This window comes from Rhinoraja longicauda, chromosome 15 (genome assembly GCF_053455715.1).
Source record: "Rhinoraja longicauda isolate Sanriku21f chromosome 15, sRhiLon1.1, whole genome shotgun sequence".
NCBI classification, from domain to species: domain Eukaryota; kingdom Metazoa; phylum Chordata; class Chondrichthyes; order Rajiformes; family Arhynchobatidae; genus Rhinoraja; species Rhinoraja longicauda.
In genome coordinates, this window is record NC_135967.1 from 7,643,989 (window position 1) to 7,667,808 (window position 23,820).

Below are 23,820 nucleotides of genomic sequence, written 5' to 3' on the forward strand. Positions count from 1 at the left end.
CAACATTCCATTGGCTTTCTTCACTGCCTGCTGAACCTGCATGCTTCCTTTCATTGACTGATGCACTAGGACACCCAGATCTCGTTGAACTCCCCCTCCTCCTAACTTGACACCATTCAGATAATAATCTGCCTTTCTATTCTTACTTCCAAAGTGAATAACCTCACACTTATCTACATTAAACTGCATCTGCCATGTATCCGCCCACTCACACAACCTGTCCAAGTCACCCTGCAGCCTTATTGCATCTTCCTCACAATTCACACTACCCCCCAACTTAGTATCATCTGCAAATTTGCTAATGGTACTTTTAATCCCTTCGTCTAAGTCATTAATGTATATCGTGCATTGCCGTGTGTCTTTCGTTGCATAGTTTTGGAAACCAGGCCTGAGACGAGAGTGTGGCACTGCAGATATGTTACACTGTTAGAGACGACACATTAATAGCTGAAGCTCCAATGGCTGCCTTGTTGGATGCAAGTGATTCCTGTGCATCAAGCAAGAGGAGTACTTTTCTCTTGGTCAACAATGATCCTTCAGTTAACTCCATTGCAATAGATCGGCTGGACTTTGATCATCGAGTGATACAGCGTGGAAACAGGCCCTTCGGCCCAACTTGCCCACACCGGCCAACATGTCCCAGCTACACTAGTCCCACCTGCCCACGTTTGGCCCATATCCTTCCAAACCTGTTCTATCCATGTACCTGTCTAACTGCTTCTTAAATGTTGGGATAATCCCTGCCTCAACTTTCTCCTCTGGCAGTTTGTTCCATACACCCACCACCCTTTGTGTGAAAAAGTTACCTCTCAGATTCCTATTAAAAAATTTTCCCCCAACACCTTCACCTTGGTCTATAATCATTTATGGCCAAGTTAAGACTCTACATTCTTAACAACTTTAGACTTGAATCATACAAAACGGGGCCTGAAATGTGGTGACTCTTGCATACCATCTCAGTGTAATCTACTATTCCCACACATTTGTACTTACGTAAGGTTGTGCCTATGTACAGTATGATTTTCACTGAACTGTATGCAAAATGGAATCTCACTGTACCTGTGATTATAAAGCACCATTGATTGTACAATTTCTTGCGCAGTTTTTGTTTTGTATAATAAGAGAGTTTATTTTGAAATAAAAACCACTGCCTTCCAAAGCAAGTTTGAATGGCAGCTGAGGGAGAATAATTTGCAACATAAAGGGGAAGGAATGGATAAAAAGACTGATGAAATTACTCCACTTGGAACCATCACAGACTCAGTTGGCCAACTAGCCTCATTCTGCACCGTAACAATAGCAGACGCTCCCCAACTTACTAAGGAGTAACGTCCAGTGGACCCATGCGTAACTCAGATGATATGAAAGTCAGAAACATAGAAATTAAGTGCAGGAGAAGGCCATTTGGCCCTTTGACCCAGCACCGCCATTCATTGTGATCATGGCTGATCATCTACAATCAGTAACCTGTGCCTGCATTCTCCCCATATCCCTTGATTCCACTAGCCTCTATAGTTCTATCTAACTCTCTTTTAAATTCATCCCAGTGAATTGGCAGAGAATTCCACAAATTCACAACTCTCTGGGTAAAAAAGTTTCTTCTCACCTCAGTTTTAAATGGCCTCCCCTTTATTCGTAGACTGTGGCCCCTGGTTCTGGATTTCCCCAACATTGGGAACATTTTTCCTGCATCTAGCTTGTCCAGTCCTTCTATAATTTTATACATCTCTATAGATCCCCTCTCATCCTTCTAATACAAGCCTAGTCTTTCCAATCTTTCCTTATATGACAGTCCCTCCATCCCTGGGATTAACATTGTGAACCTAACCTGCACTGCCTCAATAACAAGGACATCCTTCCTCAAATTAGGAGACCAAAAATGCACACAATACTCCAGATGTGGTCTCACCAGGACCCTATACAACTGCAGAAGGACTTCTTTGCTCCTGTACTCAAATCCTCTCGTTATGAAGGCTAACATATCTTTAGCTTTCTTCACTGCCTGCTGTACCTGCACGCTTACTTTCAGTGACTGGTGTGCAAGGACACCAAGGTCTCGTTGCAACACCAAGGTCTCTTTGCAGAAGTGCTACTGCGCACGTGTAGATCAGTTCAGTTCAGTTTAGTTTATTATCACGTGTACCGAGGTACAGTGAAAAGCCTTTGTTGTGCGCTTACCAGCCAGTGGAAAGACAATACACGATTACAATCGAGCCATTCACAGTGTACATGAAAAGGGAATAACGTTTAGTGCAAGGTAAAGTCAGTAAAGTCCGATTAAAGATAGTCCAATAGTAGTTCAGGACTGCTCTCTGGTTGTGGTAGGATGGTTCAGTTGCCTGATAACAGCTGGGAAGAAACTGTCCCTGAATCTGGAGGTGTGCGTTTTTCTATACCTTCTACACTTCTATACCTTTTTGTCTGATGGGGAGAGGGGAGAAGAGGGAGCAGCCAGGGTGCAACATATCCTTGATTATGTTGGTGGCCTTGCCAAGGCATAGTGAGGTATAAATGGCGTCAATGGAAGGGCGGTTGGTTTGTGTGACGGTCTGGGCTGCGTCCACAATGCGCTGCAATGTCCTTTGGTCTTGGAATAGGAATTTACTATTCCTTCTGTGTAGTACCAGTGGGAGACCAGGTGGGAGCCTCCATGTGAACAGCGGACAGGCTTGCAGAAACTGCCGCATGCAATGACAGTGGTACACACTGCCGCATGCAATGACAGTGGTGCACACTGCTGCATGCAATGACAGTGGTGCACACTGCTGCATGCAATGACAGTGGTGCACACTGCCGCATGCAATGACAGTGTTGCACACTGCCGCATGCAATGACAGTTGTACACACTGCTTGACAGTGGTACACACTGCCGAATGCAATGACAGTTGTACACACTGCCGCATGCAATGACAGTGGTGCACTGCTACCGAGTCACTCGTAAATAAAGCAAAATACAACAAGTGCAATTTCAATAATCTGATGGGTAATTTTGCCTCCTGGCAATAAACCCTTCCTTCATGCTCCATTTGATCAGACGACCGAATGGAAACGAGCAGGGATTGGGAGCAATGAGGTGGAGAAAGCAAGAAGTCATAAGTAATAGGAACAGAATTCAGTCATTTGGCCCATCAATCATGGCTGATCTATCTTTCCCTCTTAACCCCATTCCCCTTGCCTTCTCCCCATAACCTCCGACACCTGTACTTATCACGAATCTATCTATCTCTGCCTTAAAAATGTCCATTGACTTGGCCTCCTCAGCCTTCTGTGGCAAGGAATTCCACAGATTCACCACCCTTTTAGACCAAAATAAGTCCATTTACCTCCTGCAGGTGGGACTCCTTCTTCTTCGAGGAGAGGCTAAGATGTCGGTCAAGCACAGAGTGGAACTTCTCACTTTCTTTTTCAAACTTTTTCTTTTTCTCCTGTAAAGGGAAAAGATGTCATCAGTAATGCGTGGAGTTTGCACCCTCTCATATCAGAAAAGGACAGGAAGGCCCTTCAGAGGGTCATCACGACGACCCAGAAGATCATCGGCTGCTCACTGCCCTCCCTGGAGCACCTGTTCAGCCTACGCTGCCTCAGTAGAGCAGGCAAAATAATAAAAGATCCATCCCACCCCGGCCACCGTCTGTTTGTTCATCTGCCCTCTGGTCGACGTTTCAGGTCGATCAAATCCCGAACAAACAGACTTAAGAACAGTTTTTACCCCAGGGCCATACGAGAACTGAACACTACCTTTGCACTAGGCAACACCGTTAAAAAATCTTGTACTTAATATAATTGTATTTAATTGTATTTATGTATTTATTTGTTTTGCATTTATTGCATATATGTTTGTACGCACCGTCAGGATTGGCTATTTTTTAATTTCGTTGTACTCGTTGCAATGACAATAAATGAATATTATTATTATTATTATTATCATATATATACAGCCGGAAACAGGCCTTTTCGGCCCTCCAAGTCCGTGCCGCCCAGCGATCCCCGTACATTAACACTATCCTACACACACTAGGGACAATTTTTATATTTACCCAGCCAATTAACCTACATACCTGTACGTCTTTGGAGTGTGGGAGGAAACCGAAGATCTCGGAGAAAACCCACGCAGGTCACGGGGAGAACGTACAAACTCCTTACAGTGCAGCACCCGTAGTCAGGATCGAACCTGAGTCTCCGGCGCTGCATTCGCTGTAAAGCAGCAACTCTACCGCTGCGCTACCGTGCCGCCCTTGTGACCATGTGGTGGGTTTCCTCCAGTCTCCTCCCACAGCCCAAAGGCGTGTGGGTTTGTAGGTTAATTGGCCTCTATAAAATGGTCCTCAGTGTGTAGGCAGAGGGATAATATAGAACTAATGTTAAAGGGTTATCAACGGTCAGCAAGAACTCGGTGGGCTAAAGGGCCTGTTTCCATGCTGTATCTCTTATCTAAACCGAAGTCCCAGAATTTCCACCTCAAGCCTGGAAGGCAGTTAAGTTGAAGGTAGATACAAAATGCTGGAGTAACTCAGTGGGTCAGGTAGCATCTCTGGAGAAAAAGAATGGGTGACGTTTCGGGTTGGAACCCTCTTTCAGACTTCTTTCAGTCTGAAGAAGGGTTTCGACCCGAAAAGTCACCCATTCCTTCTCTCCTGAGATGCTGCCTGACCTGCTGAGTTACTCCAGCAATTTGTGTCTATCTTGATCAGCCAAACCATTATGACCACTGACAGGTGAAATGAATAACATTGATTATCTTGTTACAATGGCACCTGTCAAGGGGTGGGATATATTAGGCAGCAAGTGAACAGTCAGTTCTTGAAGTTGATGTGTTGGATGCAGGAGAAATGGGCAGGAGTAAAGACCTGAGCGACTTTGACAAGGGCCCTCGGTCAGAGCATCTCTGAAACGGCAAGGCTTGTGGGGTGCTTCCGGTCAGCAGTGGTGAGCACCTACCGACAGTGGTCCGAGGAGGGACAAACCACAAACCGGCAACAGGGTGTTGGGCGCCCAAGGCTCATCGATGCACGAGGGCAAGGAAGGCTTTCCCGTCTGGTCTGAACTGACAGAAGGTCTATTGTGGCACAAGTCACAGAATGTTTTAATGGTGGTCACAGGAGGAATGTGTCACAATACACAGCGCATCGCACCCTGCTGCGTATGGGGCTGCACACGGAGGACCAACAGCATATTAGGCAGGTGGTCATAATGTTTTAGCTGATCGGGTCATAATGTTTTGGCTGATCGGTGTAAACCAGCGTCTACAGTTCCTTCCTACACAGGTAATGAGGTTGACAGATAATGAGGGCGGCACGGTAGTGCAGCGGTAGAGTTGCTGCTTTACAGCGAATGCAGCGCCGGAGACTCAGGTTCGATCCTGACTACGGGTGCTGCACTGTAAGGAGTTTGTACGTCCTCCCCGTGACCTGCGTGGGTTTTCTCCGAGATCTTCGGTTTCCTCCCACACTCCAAAGATGTACAGGTATGTAGGTTAATTGGCTGGGTAAATGTAAAAAATTGTCCCTAGTGGGTGTAGGATAGTGATAATGTACGGGGATCGCTGGGCGGCACGGACTTGGAGGGCCGAAAAGGCCTGTTTCCGGCTGTATATATATGATGATATGATATGACTGCTCAAGTTATCCCATTATTTTCCTTCTCCTCTCCCATACGTAACCACAGTAGCAACATCTCTCTGGTAAAACACACTGACTCTGGTAAACCCACTGACTCACACAGCTATCAGGACTACACTTCTTCCCACCAATTCCTCCGTCTACGCCGCATCTGCGTCCGGGATGAGGTGTTTCACACTAGGGCGTCAGAGATGTCCTCATTCTTCAGGAAACGGGGCTTCCCCTCTTCCATTATACATGAGGCTCTCACTAGGGCCTCTTCTACATCCCGCAGCTCTGCTCTTGCTCCCCCTACCCCCATTCGTAACAAGGACAGGATCCCCCTCGTTCTCACCTTCCACCCCACCAGCCAGCGTATCCAACAAATCATCCTCCAACGTTTCCGTCACCTCCAACGGGACCCCACTACTGGCCACATCTTCCCACCCCCTCCCCTTTCTGCATTCCGCAGAGACCGTTCCCTCCGTAACTCCCTGGTCCACTCGTCCCTTCTTACCCAAACCACCCCTGCTTTCCCCAGCAACCGCAGGAGATGCAACACCTGTCCCTTTACCTCCCCCCTCAACTCCATCCAAGGACCCAAACAGTCCTTCCAGGTGAGACAGAGGTTCACCTGCACCTCCTCCAACCTCATCTATTGTATCCGCTGCTCTAGATGTCAACTTCTTTACATCGGCGAAACCAAACGCAGGCTTGTGGATCGTTTCGCTCAACACCTTCACTCAGTCCGTCTTAACCAACCTGATCTCCCGGTGGCTGAGCACTTCAATTCCCCCTCCCACTCCCAGTCTGACCTTTCTGTCATGGGCCTCCTCCAGTGCCATAGTGAGGCCCACCGGAAATTGGAGGAACAGCACCTCATATTTCGCCTGGGCAGCTTGCAGCCCAGTGGTATGAACATTGACTTCTCCAACTTTAGATAGTTCCTCTGTCCCTCTCTTCCCGTCCCCCTTCCCAGTTCTCCCTCTATCTTCCTGTCTCCACCTATATCCTTCCTTTGTCCCACCCCCCTGACATCAGTCTGAAGAAGGGTCTCGACCCGAAACGTCACCCATTCCTTCTCTCCTGAGATGCTGCCTGACCTGCTGAGTTACTCCAGCATTTTGTGAATAAATACCATCGGTTTGTACCGGCATCTGCAGTTATTTTCCTACACAACATCTCTCTGGTGGTCTCCCAAACATTCCCTTCCACCAATATCACCTCCATGCTGGTTTTGAAACTTATTCTGCTTTTGCATTCTCCCATTTTTTTGACTTGACATCAGAGGCCACATTTCAGAAGTATCCTGTAAAACCGTTAGTCGCATTAAGGTCTTGGATGGAACCAAATAAATGTAATTGCCCTCCCTTATACCATTCCCAAGGGCAATCAATGGGAAAGCCAGGCAGTGTCCAGGTCTTAGGAGGCAGTTGCTGCTGTGGAATCACCACCCATCAGTTGGCCCTCAATGGCAAAGTGGCCAAAATCTGCAACCACTGCACAACCAGTTGCATCTCCAGAACCCGAGTAACAAACGGCCAAGAGGTGAGGGGCACCGCGCTCCGCCAACAAGTCCTTTTTATTCTTTTTGTTACTCAGAAAATTGAACACGGATTTGGGATGCAGAAAAAAAAAGTCCAAACAAAGAAAGTATGCTGGAGAGGAGGGAGAGAGAGATTTGGAAGTCAAGATGGTAACAATTTGAACTTGAGAACTGGCTGCCAACAAGAATTCCGATACATACTGATCACTAGGTTTTAAAGAGGATATAGAGAGAGGTGAGGAATTTAAATACAAAACAGACCTTAGAAGGATGAGAGGAGATCTTATCGAAACGTGTAAGATTATTAAGGGGTTGGACACGTTCGAGGCAGGAAACATGTTCCCAATGTTGGGGGAGTCCAGAACAAGGGGCCACAGTTTAAGAATAAGGGGTAGGCCATTTAGAACTGAGATGAGGAAAAACTTTTTCAGTCAGAGAGTTGTGAATCTGTGGAATTCTCTGCCTCAGAAGGCAGTGGAGGCCAATTCTCTGAATGCATTCAAGAGAGAGCTAGATAGAGCTCTTAAGGATAGCGGAGTCAGGGGGTATGGGGAGAAGGCAGGAACGGGGTACTGATTGAGAATGATCAGCCATGATCACATTGAATGGCGGTGCTGGCTCGAAGGGTCGAATGGCCTCCTCCTGCACCTATTGTCTATTGTCCATTGTCTATTGACCTAACATGCCAAAGTTGGAATGCAGCAATTTTAGAATGCCAATTTCCCGCTGAATGAGGGTCATGGGATTAACATTAATCAACTACAACTTCAAACCGTTTATTATTCTCATTCTACAATGGGAAGTTGGGGATCATATGGGATAATACAAGATGCACCACATGCCCATTGAATGCCCTTGAGTCAGGCAGACCAGAGCTTCCAATGATAAAGTGCTGGTGCAACTCAACGGGTCAGGCAGCACCTGTGCAGGGAATGGATAGGCGTCGGTTCGGGTCGGGGCCTCTTTAGATTGAAGATGGGACCTGACCCGAAATGTTGACCCGACCCGAAATTCCTTCGAAATGTTGACCCGACCCGAAATTCCCTCCTCAGATACTGCCTGGTCCGCTGAATTACTCCAGCCCTATGTATGTGTGCTTTCTTTTGTAAACCAGCATCTGCAATTTTTGTGTCTCCAGAGAGTTTACAACTTTAGTCCTTACACCCCATAATGGGCTGGTGGAAGGACCCACAAAGAGCTTATCATTCAAGACCTCTGACACCTAGTAAACACTGTTTGGTGGAGTATAAGAAAATAACTGCAGATGCTGGTACAAATCGAAGGTATTTATTCACAAAGTGCTGGAGTAACTCAGCAGGTCAGGCAGCATCTCGGGAGCGAAGGAATGGGTGACGTTTCGGGTCGAGACCCTTCTTCACACTGTTTGGTGGAGATCAGATTCAAACTAAAGTCATAGAAAGACACACTAAAGTAAACCAGTTTCCTACAAAACACCAATTCAATTTCAGGTCCATTCCTCCATTCTTTTCTGAAATCCTTGCAAGATTCTCCCCGTTCATCTCAGCTGTGTTTGGGGAGTAGGTCCATTTGAAAGTCAATATTAACATGTTTACAGGTCGCAACCCAATGCTACAGGCCACTAATCTGAATCGGCCCTTGCATTAGATGCACTGGCAATGCTCAACATGGGATTACACAATGAATCATGGCCACCTGAACACGAGTCCCAGGCAATGACGATACAGCGTACATACCCAGCAGTCAGCAGCACCTCCCAGCAGGAAAGCAAAGAGGAGAAAATAAACATGGGGGGAAAAAAAACCGCGAGAAAGCGCGATTTCTCTGCCAGAATTTCGAGCGGGCTTTAGACAAGTGGCGTTCTGCTCTGCCACACGAGGCTGTTCTGCTCTTGTATTCGACTGTGAATGGCAGCTGCAGCCTTGGAATTAATTAGCTGCATGTTAGCTGTGCCATAGAAAGGACAGCAGATGGAACAAAGGAAGACAGATTGCCTGAATTAATTACAAGACTTCCACGACACTGGGAGCCACACGACAGCAAACAGTGGGTAGGCCTCAGAAAGCAGACGGCAGTTTTGATATCTTACTGCAGAAGGTCAAAACAATGCAATAACCTCGCGCAGGTTTGATCGGCCCAGGAGCCGGGCATTTACAAGCTCTGCAAAACCCCTGAGCCCAGCGCAGTTGACCTCTAACTGGTCACCAGATACCCGGTTCGCCTTCAAAGAGACAGGTGCACAAACAGAGAAACACTTGCACGGTGCATCTCAGGCAACAATTCAAGTGGTCCTGCATCAGAGGAGGGCAAGGAAGGAACCTCAGACCACAAGAAACAGCCACACTCCGCTTAGAACAGTGCCAGAGGATGTGCACGCTATTTAAGTGGAACCACTTAAAAGAACCTGCAGAACAATTACACTTGCAGGCGTAGGGTTGTTTTCTTTGGCATGAAGGACCAAGGGGAGATGCAATTTACAATTACAAAGACAGAAATGGTCTGAACAGAATGAACAGACAGGGCCTGTTTCACTTGCAGGGTGCTTGCTAACGAGAGGACAACAAGAGGAAAATAGGTGGTTTACTGTTCACTCTGAAGTTGGGGCGCAGAAGGCACCGACTAAAAAGAGTGGAAGTGACAGACACACCACAATCCCCCTACAGTGGTGCAGCGGTAGAATTGCCATCTTACAGCGCTTACAACGCCAGAGACCCGGGTTCGATCCTGGCTACAGGTGCTTGTCTGTACGGAGTTTGTACGTTCATCACGTGACCTGTGTGGGGTTTTTTCTGAGAACTTTGGTTTCCTCCCACTCTCCAAAGATGTACAGATGTGTATGTTACTTGGCTTGGGTATAAATGTAAAATTGACCCCAGTGTAGGATAGTGTTTATGTGCGGGGATCGCTGGTCGGTGCGGACTCGGTGGGCAGAAGGGCCTGTTTCTGTGCTGTATCTCTAAAGCAAACTAAGTACCTTATTCAAAATGCTACCTCTATAAAATGCAGGATATTGTCATAGAGTTATACAGCACGGAAAGAAGTCTTGTGGCCCAACTCATCCATGCTGACCAAGATGCAGCATCTATTTACCCGCGTTTGGCCCAGATCTCTCCAAACCTTACCTACCTATGCGCCTGCCCTAGTATATTTTCAATGCTGTTATTAGTACTTGCCTCAAATGCCCCCTCCGGCAGCTTATTCCATTTTCCCACCAACCTATGAATGAAAACGTTGCCCCTCGAGTTCCTATTAAATCTTGCCCCCCTCACCCGAAACCCACATCCTCTGGTTCATGAATCCACTACCCTGGCTAAACAACTTTATGCATTCACCCTATCAATTCCCCTCATCATTTTATACACCTCTACAAGATCATCCATCAGCCTCACGCGCTCCAAGGAATAAAGTCCGAGCCTGCACAACCTTTTCCTTTACTTGAAACGGTATTCACAGTGTTGATGATGAGAGCTTATAACCAGGAATATTTATTTATCTTCCTCTGCTAGTTATAATGATATAGTATCAGGATTCTCCAAGCTGAATAGTTTTGATGGGCTTAAAGTATCAGTGGATGTTACGTAGATTAATTAAGTATCAATAGAAGTGATTTATTGTCAACTTCCAAAGCACCTCTCTTAAGAGACCTCCCATCATGAAACTGGCAGCCTGTGTTCTTCAGAGACAATGCTGCCTGGTTACTGTGGAATGACCACATGTAAACAGGTTCCCCTCCCTCCCCCCGAAGACCAATTCTTGTCTTGAATTTAATAATATTTATGACTGCATTTTTGTATGAATGAGTATCAATAAACTGGGCATTTGTAATCCTGGTGGGGCCGGTAGAAAGAATCCAGCAACACATTCGATAACAGTCAAAGTTTCAACAGAATACATCCCAAAAGTTGAGAGAAAACAAAGGGTGAGGTGGGATGGGGAAAATCAAGCAAAGTAGATAGCTGAACAACCATCAGTTTTAACAAGAAAACAGCTTACCTTTGCAACTCCAATATGGTCTCTCTTAAAGCTCTCCAAAGGTTTAATTAAGAAATTGCTGGAATTCTGAATCTATAAACAAAACACAAGTGGTAAATAGTGTCAGAGTTCACATGCCAGATCTCCTGAGGAACGAGATAAACTACTGGAAAGAATCTGGTCCGTGTCACAGCTCCCCAATCTAAAGCTTGCTTTGACTGGGGTGAAAAAAAAGCAACGCAACCGGATTGTGAAGTGACTCAAAAGTTCTGCTGAGGTTTGAGCCGAGGATTATGGCAAAGAAAAGTATTAGACTTGGATCGGTGGCGATGGGGTGACAGTATGCATGAAATATTCCAAAGTCAAACTTTTGACTGGCTCCAAATGCTTTGCATGTGCCTGCAAGGTGCCTCGCCCCCTCTGGTGACTATTCATAATTGTTGCCACAATTTCAGAGCTCTGCTCCACAGTGTAGATGGTGAGGTGTCAGGAATCAAACTCTCTAAGTGCTGCTGCTGCTGCTGTTGCTTAGGCTGCGGTCCAAAACTGGAACTGCCATTTATTTGGTTGATGCAGCATCAACATTACATGAAGCAGCGTCCAGACTGTACCAAACTATCTCTTCGGGAGACTGCACTGCGGAGAAATACAAGATGGGGATACATCAAAACACGTTGGTTAGGACAGGAGGCTTGAAGTGCAGTCAGGGATGGTGCCTCGTCTGATTGAGTGACAGGATGGTGTCAACAGCCTCTTGTGTGCTGAGATTCCAAAGTATTTGCCAACTGCACGAAAAAGCCATGCTTACAAACTGAAATCACATCAAAGGGCGGCACGGTGGCACAGCAGTAGAGTTGTTGCCTTACAGCGTTTACAACGCCAGAGACCCGGGTTCGATCCCGACTACGGGTGCTGCCTGTACAGAGTTTGTACGTTCTCCCCGTGACCGCATGGGTTTTAGCCAAGATCTTCGGTTTCCTCCCACACTCCAAAGACGTACAGGTTTGTAGATTAATTGACTTGGTGTAAATGTAAATTGTCCCTAGTGTGTGTAGGATAATGCTAATGTGCGGGAATCGCTGGTCGGTGTGGACTCGGTGGGCCGAAGGGCCTGTTTCCGCGCTGTATCTCTTAACTAAAACTAAACAAAGAACAAAATTATTTACACCCTTAATGGGGAAAAGGTTGTGACCATAAACATGGATTCTATAGTATGTCCACAAGTGGTTTCACCACAGTGCTGCTGCATTTGAAATGGACTGCTTAGCCAATACACTGCACTTGAAGCATCACAGTCACCACTCATACAGAAAGAGCTTCAGAGACACTTTTAAAATGATGGACTCACCCATTGAAAGCAGTGAGGCAAAATTTCTGAGTGGAGTAACCCGTGGAACTCTTTCTCAAAGGACTGTGAAAGCAGAATACTTTTACGGCAGAGGTGAACAGATTCTTGATGAGCAAAGGGGTGAAGGACCACTGTGGGTTGGTAGGAATGTGGCAGTGAGATCGCAGTCAGATATGCCATGATCCCATTGAATAATGGAGGAGGCTCAAGGAAGCAAAGGCCTTCTCCCATGTGTATTTATTAACAAAACCGGCTTAAGGCCAAAAAAACATGGGTTATTGGTCAATTCACCCTCCTCAGGCTTGCTTCCCATTCATTAATTCTGCTGGTTAAGATCCCAGCTGGTCCCCTGTTCATTTAGGTACTGGATATTAGCCTTAGGCATATGGAACAATCTGCCAGAGGAACTTGTTGAGGCATGTACATAAACAATAATTAAAAGACACTTGGACAGGTACATGGATAGAAAGGGTTTAGAGGGATATGGGACAAATGTGGGCAAATGGGACTAGCTTAGATGGGGCATTTTGGTTGGCATTCACAAGTTGTGCCAAAGGGTCTGTTTCCATGCTGTATGACTCTATGGCACTAAATAAAAGCAGTCATTTCTCAAGGTGGGTCTAAGAATGGACCACCTCTGACAATCTGCATGGGAAACTTTCTCAAGCTCACACCATGCCCAACAATTTTAACACGAAGCATATGTAATCTATTAGCTTTGCATTTTAAATATTGCCTGATAATTGCATTGCGGTTACTACGACTTGCATTGAAAGAAGCAAGTTGCGGTTAAATATAAACAAACATGCTGAACTCCTCTGATAAGGCTCAAAATAACTCACTTACCATCATGACCCTTTCTTCTTCCACTTCCTGCAGCAGCCCTGCAAACTCCTTGAAGGATTCAGCTGAAAGAGACGGGAAATTTAGACAATAGACAATAGGTGCAGAAGTAGGCCATTCGGCCCTTCGAGCCAGCACCGCCATTCAATGTGATCATGGCTGATCATTCTCAATCAGTACCCCGTTCCTGCCTTCTCCCCATACCCCCTGAGTCCACTATCCTTAAGAACTCTATCCAGCTCTCTCTTGAATGCATTCAGAGAATTGGCCTCCACTGCCTTCTGAGGCAGAGAATTCCACAGAGAATTCCACAGATTCACAACTCTCTGACTGAAAAAGTTTTTCCTCATCTCAGTTCTAAATGGCCTACCCCTTATTCTTAAACTGTGGCCCCTTGTTCTGGACTCCCCCAACATTGGGAACATGTTTCCTGCCTCTAACGTGTCCAACCCCTTAATAATCTTATACGTTTCGATAAGATCTCCTCTCATCCTTCTAAGGTCTGTTTTGTATTTAAATTCCTCACCTCTCTCTATATCCTCTTTAAAACCTAGTGATCAGTATGTATCGGAATTCTTGTTGGCAGCCAGTTCTCAAGTTCAAATTGTTACCATCTTGACTTCCAAATCTCTCTCTCCCTCCTCTCCAGCATACTTTCTTTGTTTGGACTTTTTTTTTCTGCATCCCAAATCCGTGTTCAATTTTCTGAGTAACAAAAAGAATAAAAAGGACTTGTTGGCGGAGCGCGGTGCCCCTCACCTCTTGGCCGTTTGTTACTCGGGTTCACGAGATGCAACTGGTTGTGCAGTGGTTGCAGATTTTGGCCACTTTGCCATTGAGGGCCAACTGATGGGTGGTGATTCCACAGCAGCAACTGCCTCCTAAGACCTGGACACTGCCTAAGACCTGGACACTGCCTGAATGCATTCAGAGAATTGGCCTCCACTGCCTTCTGAGGCAGAGAATTCCACAGAGAATTCCACAGATTCACAACTCTCTGACTGAAAAAGTTTTTCCTCATCTCAGTTCTAAATGGCCTACCCCTTATTCTTAAACTGTGGCCCCTTGTTCTGGACTCCCCCAACATTGGGAACATGTTTCCTGCCTCGAACGTGTCCAACCCCTTAATAATCTTATACGTTTCGATAAGATCCCCTCTCATCCTTCTAAATTCCAGTGTATACAAGCCTAGTCGCTCCAATCTTTCAACATATGATAGTCCCGCCATTCCGGGAATTAACCTAGTAAACCTACGCTGCACGCCCTCAATAGCAAGACATTTCACTGAGGACATCACATGCTGACCTGGTGGAGGGCTTTAATGCCACAGCAACAGGACGTGGATTTAGTTCCAGACCGCCACCCTCGCCCACTGCAGGAGTCAACCCTCCACTGAAGGAGCTGGGCAGACTCCCGGACAAAGGATCAATGTGGAGTTTACAGGTGCAACTGCAAGCATTAAAAAAAGGGACTCTTCTTCAGACTCCGAGTCTGAAAAAGGGTCTCGTCCCGAAACGTCGCCCATTCGTGCTCTCCAGAATGGGGCATGACTGACCCACTGAGTTAGTCCAGCAGTATGTCTATCTGTGTTTTACACCAGCATCTGCAATCCCTTTTATTCCATTGTCATAGTGAGGCCCACCGCAAATTGGAGGAACGGCATCTCATATTTCACTTTGGCAGCTTACACCCCAGCGGTATGAACATTGATTTCTCTAACTTCAGATAGTTCCTCTGTCCCTCCCTTTCCCCTCCCCCTTCCCAGTTCTCCCACTGTCTTCCTGTTTCACACTACATCCTATCTTTGTCTCGCCCCGTCCCCTGACATCAGTCTGATGAAGGGTCTCGACCTGAAACGTCACCCATTCCTTCTCTCTTGAGTTGCTGCCTGACCCGCTGAGTTACTCCAGCATTTTGTGATACCATCATAAATATCAATGTGGCTTGTTTTAGCATGAAAGACTACCTTGAAACGGACTTTACCTTGCACTAAACAATATTCCCTTTATCATGTATCTGTACACTGTTGATGCTTGATTGTAATCACATGTCGTCTTTCCACTGACTGGTTAGCACACAACAAAAAGCTTATCACTGTACCTAGGTACACATGACACCAAATTAAACTGAAGAGATCCGACTGATTTTATAAAATCCAAATTGAAAAATATGCAAATACAATTTCAAGCTGGAGTACAAAATCTAAATTGGGAAAAATAGATATGCTTAACAATTCTTTAAAAGGTATCATAGATTTTAACACAAAGTGCTAACTCAGCAGGTCAGGCATCTCTGGAGAACATGGATTGGCGAGATTTCGAGTCGGGACCCTTCTTTATAATCAATCTGAAGAAGGGTCCCAATCTGCCAAGGGTCATCTACCCATGTTCTCCAGAGATGCTGCCTGACTTGCAGAGTTACTCCAGCACTTTGCATCTTTTTTTTTTGTACCCAGCATCTGCGGTTCCACGTATCTACATGGATTTTAACACTCCTTGAGGTTGAGCAAAGTTAGAAAAAGGCCAGTGATCGAGCGAGTGGAAGGTTGGAACTCATTCAAAACCAACAAAATACAGGGTCCCGATTCAAAAATACTTCTCAAAAGAAACAACAGCATGACTTCCTTGCATTGAAACTTGGTTATATATATATATTTGTAGTGCATCTCATAAGCTGCTTTGAGATGAGAGATGGAGGTTTACCAGGTCCTTCACTCTGATGCTGGCCTATGGTGAACTGGGGGAGGAGGAGAGGGCCAGGGGTGGAAGAGTTAGAAATAGAAGTTCTATAATGCAAGGGTCATATCTACTATCCAAGCCCTTGTCAGTTGACCACCCTCATTTATAGCACCTCAGCTGCCTGCCTACTTGCCAAATCAGATTTTGGAAGATCAATCCCATGTGAATTCTGTCCTCAATGCCCCGCATCTTCCAACAATTGCATATACTTTTGCTCACATTCCTTTTCTCCCAATATAGATCGATTTGGTTCAATTAAATTGATCTTTCAGGCTTGGCTACACACACGTGGCTTGGATGATAGACCCCAACAATGGGGTTTGCAGTGTTTAAACAATGTATATCTTTACAAAGGTTTACGGGAAATGCCGAGCGTCCACAAACTGAATGCATCAGAGCAGCGTACAAATTCATCAGAACATAATAAGGACATCGGCGATGGAGCTGGTAGAGCCACTGCCTCTCAGCGCCGGAGACAGGAGTTCGATCCTGACCTTGGGTGCACTGTATGTGGAGTTTGCATGTTCTCCCTATGACCACATGGATTCCTCTGGGTGCTCCAGTTTCCTCCCACATCCCCAAAAAAGTGCAGGCTTGGTGGTTAAATTACCTCTCTCAAAATGGCCTCTCTAAAATTGTGTTGGGAGTGGATCAGAAAGTAGGATAACTTGTGAATGGGTGATCAATGGTCGGCGCAGACTCAGTGGGCAGAAGGGCCTGTTTCCATGCCGTGTTACTGAACTAAACTAAAACTAAAATCATCACAGATCAAGGACCTATTTTAATGAGACTGTTCAACTTATAACAGTATAATAACAGTATAACAGAACTTTATTGTCATTCGGTATAAATACCGAACGAAATTTCAGCAGTCACAAGACACAGCAAAAAAGAAAAGAACACAGGACACACGACCCCAACACAAACATCCATCACAGTGACTCCAAACACCCCCTCACTGTGATGGAAGGCAACAAAACTTCCACTCTCTTCCCCCCCGCGCCCACGGACAGGCAGCTCGACCCCTACCGAGGCAACCGACACGCACAGCCCCCGCAAGGGGATGGAAGGTCCCGCGGCCGAGCCACACCGGGCACTGAAACGTCCCGCGGCCGAGCCGCGCCGGCGATGTTAAGTCCAGCGGCCGAGCCGCGCCGGGCGATGGAAGGCACCGCGGCCGCTGCTAAGTCCCGCGGCCGAGCCGCACCGGGCTCCCATGTGGTCTAGTAACATTAACTTGCAGTTGGGTATGAGGGGCCAGCTGTTCATCTACCTTTTAGAGACTAACATGAGGATGAAATCAGTAGCTCCTTTAAATTAAAACTTTATCTACAATAAGCCAATTCTTGGATCAGCCTTGGCTCCTTAAGTGACATTCATCATCAAAACTGGAAAACAGAGTCAATCCCTAACCTAGAACCAAAGGTTAGGTCAATGCACCTGAACATCAGCAAGAGATCACTGCGCTGGAGAGATGTAGTGCCCTGGTCACCAAACAAAACAGGCAAGATGGTGGAAGTTGTACACGGCAACCTGCTTTTAAAATCCAGTCAGGGAGGTTACCTGTCACAACCATGCCATGTGCCTGCATTGCAATGGTGACCAAATATCAAGTGGTGCTTCAATCATTGTGAAGAATTTACAATGTGCTGTGAGAAAAGAAACGACACAAAATACAAGTCTTTCCTTTTCTTCAGAACACAAATTATCACCGGGAAAAAAACAGGAATTGAAACAGGAAAAAACAGGAATGTAAGCTTAAAATAGGCGCAAAATGCTGCAGTAACTCAGCGGGTCAGGCAGCATCGCCGGAGAAAATGGATCGGTGACATTTCAGGTCAGGACCCTTCTTCAGTCTGAAGAACCATCCTGACCCAAAACATCACCTATCCATTTTCTCCAGAGATGCTGCCCGACCCGCTGAGTTACCCCAGCTCTTTGTGTCTATCTTTGGTATAAACCAGCATTGGCATATCCTGGTACTGGCATCCGTCCATCTGTGAGAGATGATGGGGCGGCTTGGCGTTGTCCTGCTTGGAGAGGGGGATTTTCCATCTGTGGTTACATCTCACTGTGCCCAGCAAGGATGAAGTGTCCTCTCCATTTGATTTGGCCGCTGAGCCTGGGCAGGTGAATGGGAAAACAAACTTGCCCAGCATCTGCCTTCCCCTCTCAACCTGATAGGCTGATTGCAGAGGAACGGCATGGCTGCTACGTCTGGGGCCTACTCGGCTGCAGGAGTTGCTGGAAGGCGGACGCACGAGGGATCAGCCGACCGTCTCTGGGGACTCCAGCTCCAGTTCCTTTGGCTCTCCTGAGCCTTACCCACAAGACTCGCGGGGTGCTATTTAACCCGTAGCTGGGACCTGGTTGATGGACGTCAGGACGTGTCCACACGCCGGTGGGCCTGCACGTCACATCTCTGGGGGCCAGAGTTCCTCCGAGATCCCCCGCAGTTTAGCCTGGGACTGAAGGTGGCCGCAGTTACCATGTGTTGCCACGAGGAGGCACTGCGAGAGTCTTGATGATGCAGAGGTTATGTATCCTACTTATTACATATTAGGGATGTAAACTTGTCCAGTCAAGAAATAGTGTCGGGTTACATAAAAATGGAAACTTAAGACTGTCAAAAAGTGGACCCAAAAACTATCCAGTTTGGCCATTTGGAAATCTTCAAAAAAGATAAATGCGCGTACGTGTCTACTTTCAACCGCCAAAAGTGATTTAGTCCTCATCTCTGAACCACTTCTTCCAGCTGTCACACCAACAATCATTGCTTGATTTAAGCCGAGTTCCTGCTGATATTATCATCTATTTTGCCAGAGCTCAGTACTTTGCCCTGACACTGCATGCTGGAATCAGACCATCAGCTTGTAGCCTGCAGAGATGAGCAAACAGGTCTGATCATGCTGCACGACACAATACCTTCAACAAGAAGCAGAATCTAGCCAACTAACTGTACAGATTGAAATCCAGCTACCTGGATCTGTGATGATCCGAGATACGGTTCAAGAAGTGGGTATTCTGTGAGACCGTCTCCCACCGCTCCCCCTCTGTGATGACTCTGGCTCTCCAACCATGTCTCACTCCAATTCGCCACAACTTGTGGACGGCACAGTGTTGTAGCTAGTAGAGCGTCTGCCTCACAGCACCAGAGACCCGGGTTCAATCCTGACCTCGGATGCTGTCTGTGTGGAGCTTGCACGGTCTCCCTGTCACCGCGTGTGTTTCCTCCCACATTCCAAAGACATGCGGGTTTATAAGTTAATCGGTCTCTGTAAATTGCTCCTAGTGTGTAGGGAGTGGATGAGAAAGTGGGATAACATTAAACTAGTGTGAATGGGTGATTGATGAGCAGTGTGGACTCGATGGGTCAAAGTACCTGTTTCCATGCTTTATCTCTAAACTAAACTAAATCGTGCCTCGGTACTTGCCTTTCATCTGCACCCTTTTGTCCCTTCCACCCATCACCTCCAGCGTTGGTCACTGTCACCACCAGTCTCTTCCCCACCCAACTCATCTGCCTTCCGCTCCCTAAACCGACCATCACTTGGCAGTTCTTTCCAAGCCTTTCGTCATCTCTCTCTACAACACATCTCCCTTCAACTCCATCAGCCTGAAGAAGGGTCCCGATCCAAAACGTCGCCTGTCCATTTCCCTCCACAGATGCTGCCTGGCTCGCTAAATTCCCTCAGCAGTATGCTTCTTTTTTTAAACGCAAGGTAGATATCAAAAGTTAGTTTCAAACTAAAACTCAATTCATTCTGAGAACAGTTTCCTTATTTTGCACTTCAAACTGAGGCTCGCCTAAAAGCTAACAGGTTCTTTTCAATCAAACTGCTTATTGATAGCATTTTTCAGAGTGAGGAAATTCGAAATGCCATCAGATCTCCAGACTTAGCGCAAGTTTTCCAAGTTCAGTCGCAAAATAACGTTTATTATCACGAAACTAGCTTTCAGCCATGTTATGTGACATGTCCAAGCGTGGCCACCGTGAACAGAAATGCCACAAAAGCACAACAATGAAGGATTATCTGAATGGTGTCAAGTTAGGAGGAGGGGGAGTTCAACGAGATCTGGGTGTCCTAGTGCATCAGTCAATGAAAGGAAGCATGCAGGTTCAGCAGGCAGTGAAGAAAGCCAATGGAATGTTGGCCTTCGTAACAAGAGGAGTTGAGTATAGGAGCAAAGAGGTCCTTCTACAGTTGTACCGGGCCCTGGTGAGACCGCACCTGGAGTACTGTGTGCAGTTTTGGTCTCCAAATTTGAGGAAGGATATTCTTGCTATGGAGGGCGTGCAGCGTAGGTTCACTAGGTTAATTCCCGGAATGGCGGGACTGTCGTATGTTGAAAGGCTGGAGCGATTGGGCTTGTATACACTGGAATTTAGAAGGATGAGGGGGGATCTTATTGAAACATATAAGATAATTAGGGGATTGGACACATTAGAGGCAGATAACATGTTCCCAATGTTGGGGGAGTCCAGAACAAGGGGCCACAGTTTGAGAATAAGGGGTAGGCCATTTAGAACGGAGATGAGGAAGAACTTTTTCAGTCAGAGGGTGGTGAAGGTGTGGAATTCTCTGCCTCAGAAGGCAGTGGAGGCCAGTTCGTTGGATGCTTTCAAGAGAGAGCTGGATAGAGCTCTTAAGGATAGCGGAGTGAGGGGGTATGGGGAGAAGGCAGGAACGGGGTACTGATTGAGAGTGATCAGCCATGATCGCATTGAATGGCGGTGCTGGCTCGAAGGGCTGAATGGCCTACTCCTGCACCTATTGTCTATTGTCTATTGTCTATTGTCTAATGCATTTTCTACCCGTCCCTTGCAGAATAAAGGAGCAAATATTTAAAAAAAGATGGACAGTGCTGGTCCATCGCGGGTACTGATCTCCCCACCATGGAAGGGATCTATAGGAGGTGTTGCCTCAAAAAGACAGTCAGCATCATCAGAGACCCACCCCACCATGGCCACACACTCATTTCACTGCCACCATCTGGAAGAAGGTACAGGAGCATGAAAAACTGACTACCAGGTTCAAGAATAGCTTCTTCCCAACTGCCAGCAGGCCCTTGAACACTGCCCAACACTAGCCGATGAACAATGGATTATCTAGGGTTGTGCTAAGGACTTCAGGCTTTTTCCTCCCCAATTGGCTGGCATTGATTTTTTTGTTCATTCTATATTATCTATGTTTATTGCGTTACAGGCCTGTTATGCTGCTGCAAGGAAGAGTTTCATTGTTACTTTGTTGGTACATACAACAATGGAACAATTGAACGCCCTTGACACAGATCACTGGTGGTTTGACTTTATCACTAAAATAGACTCCATTAGCGATTAAAATAGACTCGATTAGCGGTATTTTTTTCATGAGGATCGCCTGGAGAGGGGATGGACGACCAGGTCAAAGAGAGAAAGCAAGAGAGGGAGGGAGGAGAGCACTTTAGAGGGAGCAGAGCTAAGGGAAGAGCAGGGGGAGGGAATCAATGGGATGAGGTTACAAAGAGGTCCTGACCTCTCATCTACCTCATTGGTGGCCTTCAAACTTCCTTTAATTGGATACTGTGCACGGCGTGATTGTAAGCATGCGGCGTTTTTGCTGACTGGATAGCTTGCAACCAAAAAGCTTTTCACTGTACCTCAGTACACGTGACAATAATAAACTAATTGTTGTTCTTGGTAAATTGCCCAGTAATTATTTGAAGTGACACATGGCCCTAAAACACTGAACAGGATGTAAACCTGTTCCCCAGACTTCATCTGTGAAGATTAAACACCACCCTGATCAAAATAATCATCATTTGAATATACTCTGGGAGGTGCAGATGAACCTTGAGGCTAAAATAATGTTTATTCAGTTTCTAACGACCCACAGTTGTCAATGGAAACAAAACATTCTGGGAGGGTACAAAACTGCTTTCTCCAACCACTTATGTACATTGTTTTAATTATATTTGTTGACCGGAGATTGGGATACCAGAACACTGCAGGACAGCTGCTATCAATAATGAAAGCACTCTCTTGGCAATTTTGGAAGTCCAGTGGCCCTGCTGCTTCAGAAGAGTAGAACACAATGGACACATCACACGTATAGTGAAAAGCATGATGTTTTGATACCCCCCCCCTCCCGCCTGCTCTGAGGGAAATGACAGAAACCCTCATCAACCCAGCGCTCATTCCTGGATTCCTCAGCCCCTCACGGTGTCTCGCGACTGCTGCAGATTTACCAAGAGCATTAAGCAGGGTTTTGAAGCTTCTCAACAGCAATCTCATCAAATGGTGGAGAAGGGCTGTGTGCCCATCCCTGGGCCTAATTCAAGTGTTTGTAAGTAAACCTCTTGCCAGATTGAAAATCTGGCAAATATAACAGACTATGCATATCGGAAAGATGTTGTCAAGCTTGAAAAGGGTTCAAAGAAGATTTGCCAGGATGTTGCCAGGACTCAAGGGCCTGAGCTACAAGGAGAGGTCGAGCGGGCTAAGGCTTTGTTCCTTGGAGCGCAGGAGGATGAGGTGTGATCTTGTAGAGGTGTACAAAATCTTGAGAGGAATAGATTGGGTAAACACAGTCTTTTGCCCAGACTAGGGGAGTTGAGAACCAGAAGACATGGCTATAAGGTGAGGGGGGTTCATGGGAAACCGAGGGTGGTGGGTTTATGGAACGTGCTGCTGGGGGAGCTAGCTGAGGCTGGTACTATTGAAATATTTAAGAAACATTTAGACAGGTACATGGATAGGGTAGGTTTAGAGGGATACTAGACCAAGTGGACCCGTTGGGCCCAAACCACTCCTGCATTGGTGCAGCACCCTCCACTTTGTCAGTTGGGTATGAGGGACCATCTGTTCATCTACCTTTTAGAGACAGTACTTTGGTCAAGGTGGGTTGTTTTTAAATGTGCTATACAAATAAAATTGACTCGACTTGACTTACTCGAGATGAACCACAAGTACAGATTCCCGTGAAATGGAAAGAGGCAAGCGCAAAAATTGGAGCAGGGGAAGACCATCCAATAAAATCGCATCCAGGTTTAGTTCATTGTTACGTGCACAGGTAACACGAGGAACAGGTACAATGAAAATCTTGCTTGAAACAGCATCAAAAGCACGTAGACTCAGACTACACACAAGAGCCAAAGTTATACATGAATTAGACAAAATTCTGCAAGTCAATAAAAAAGTTTTTAAAAACCTGTGCACAAAAGAAAGATAGGGGTGCAATACAGAATTAGAAATAATAAGATTAGAGATGGATCGCAGTGTCCCATTGTTGAGGAAGGATTAGGGCTGTGCGAGTTGGTTCAAGAACGCGATACTCTAGGAAAGTGCAAGTGCTCCTCGACCTACGATGGGGTTACGCTCCGATAAACTCATCGTAAATCAGAAATGTCGCAAGTCATAAACGCATATCGCTAGCCCGGGAAAAGATTAAAATTCAAAATTCGAAGTACAGTTTCTACTGAATGTGTATCGCTTTTGTGCCATCGTAAAGTTGAAATATCATAAGTCGAAGCATCGTAAGTCGAGGAGCATCTGTGGTTGTCCCTAGACCTGGTGGTGGGGGACGTCCGGCTTTTGTACCTCCTGCCCATAGGTGGCAGCGAGAAGAGGACATGGACTGGATGGTGGGAGTCTTTGATGATAGATGCCATGCTCTAGTATTTGATAGTAGGGGGGGCCAATGCCCGCGATGAACCTGGCCATCCACCACTCTCTGCAGCTTCTTGCAATAGGTTCAGTTCAGTTCAGCACAGTTTAGCTTATTGTCACGTATACCGAGGTACAGCTTTTTGTTGAGT

At 46.3% G+C, this 23,820-nt stretch overlaps 1 protein-coding gene across 3 annotated transcripts in view; it reads right to left on the reverse strand.

Moving 5' to 3' along the window:
• The window catches only part of ophn1 (oligophrenin 1), a 195,949-nt gene that overhangs the window by 110,492 nt on the left and 61,637 nt on the right, over nucleotides 1-23,820 (reverse strand). For all 3 annotated transcript variants that reach the window (XM_078412146.1, XM_078412147.1, XM_078412145.1), the window contains exons 3-5: nucleotides 13,289-13,350; nucleotides 11,116-11,187; nucleotides 3,324-3,425 (exon numbers count right to left, since the gene is read on the reverse strand). In XM_078412146.1, the coding sequence (XP_078268272.1) occupies nucleotides 3,324-3,425; nucleotides 11,116-11,187; nucleotides 13,289-13,350 (236 nt within the window). The remainder of the gene's footprint in view (nucleotides 1-3,323; nucleotides 3,426-11,115; nucleotides 11,188-13,288; nucleotides 13,351-23,820) is intronic.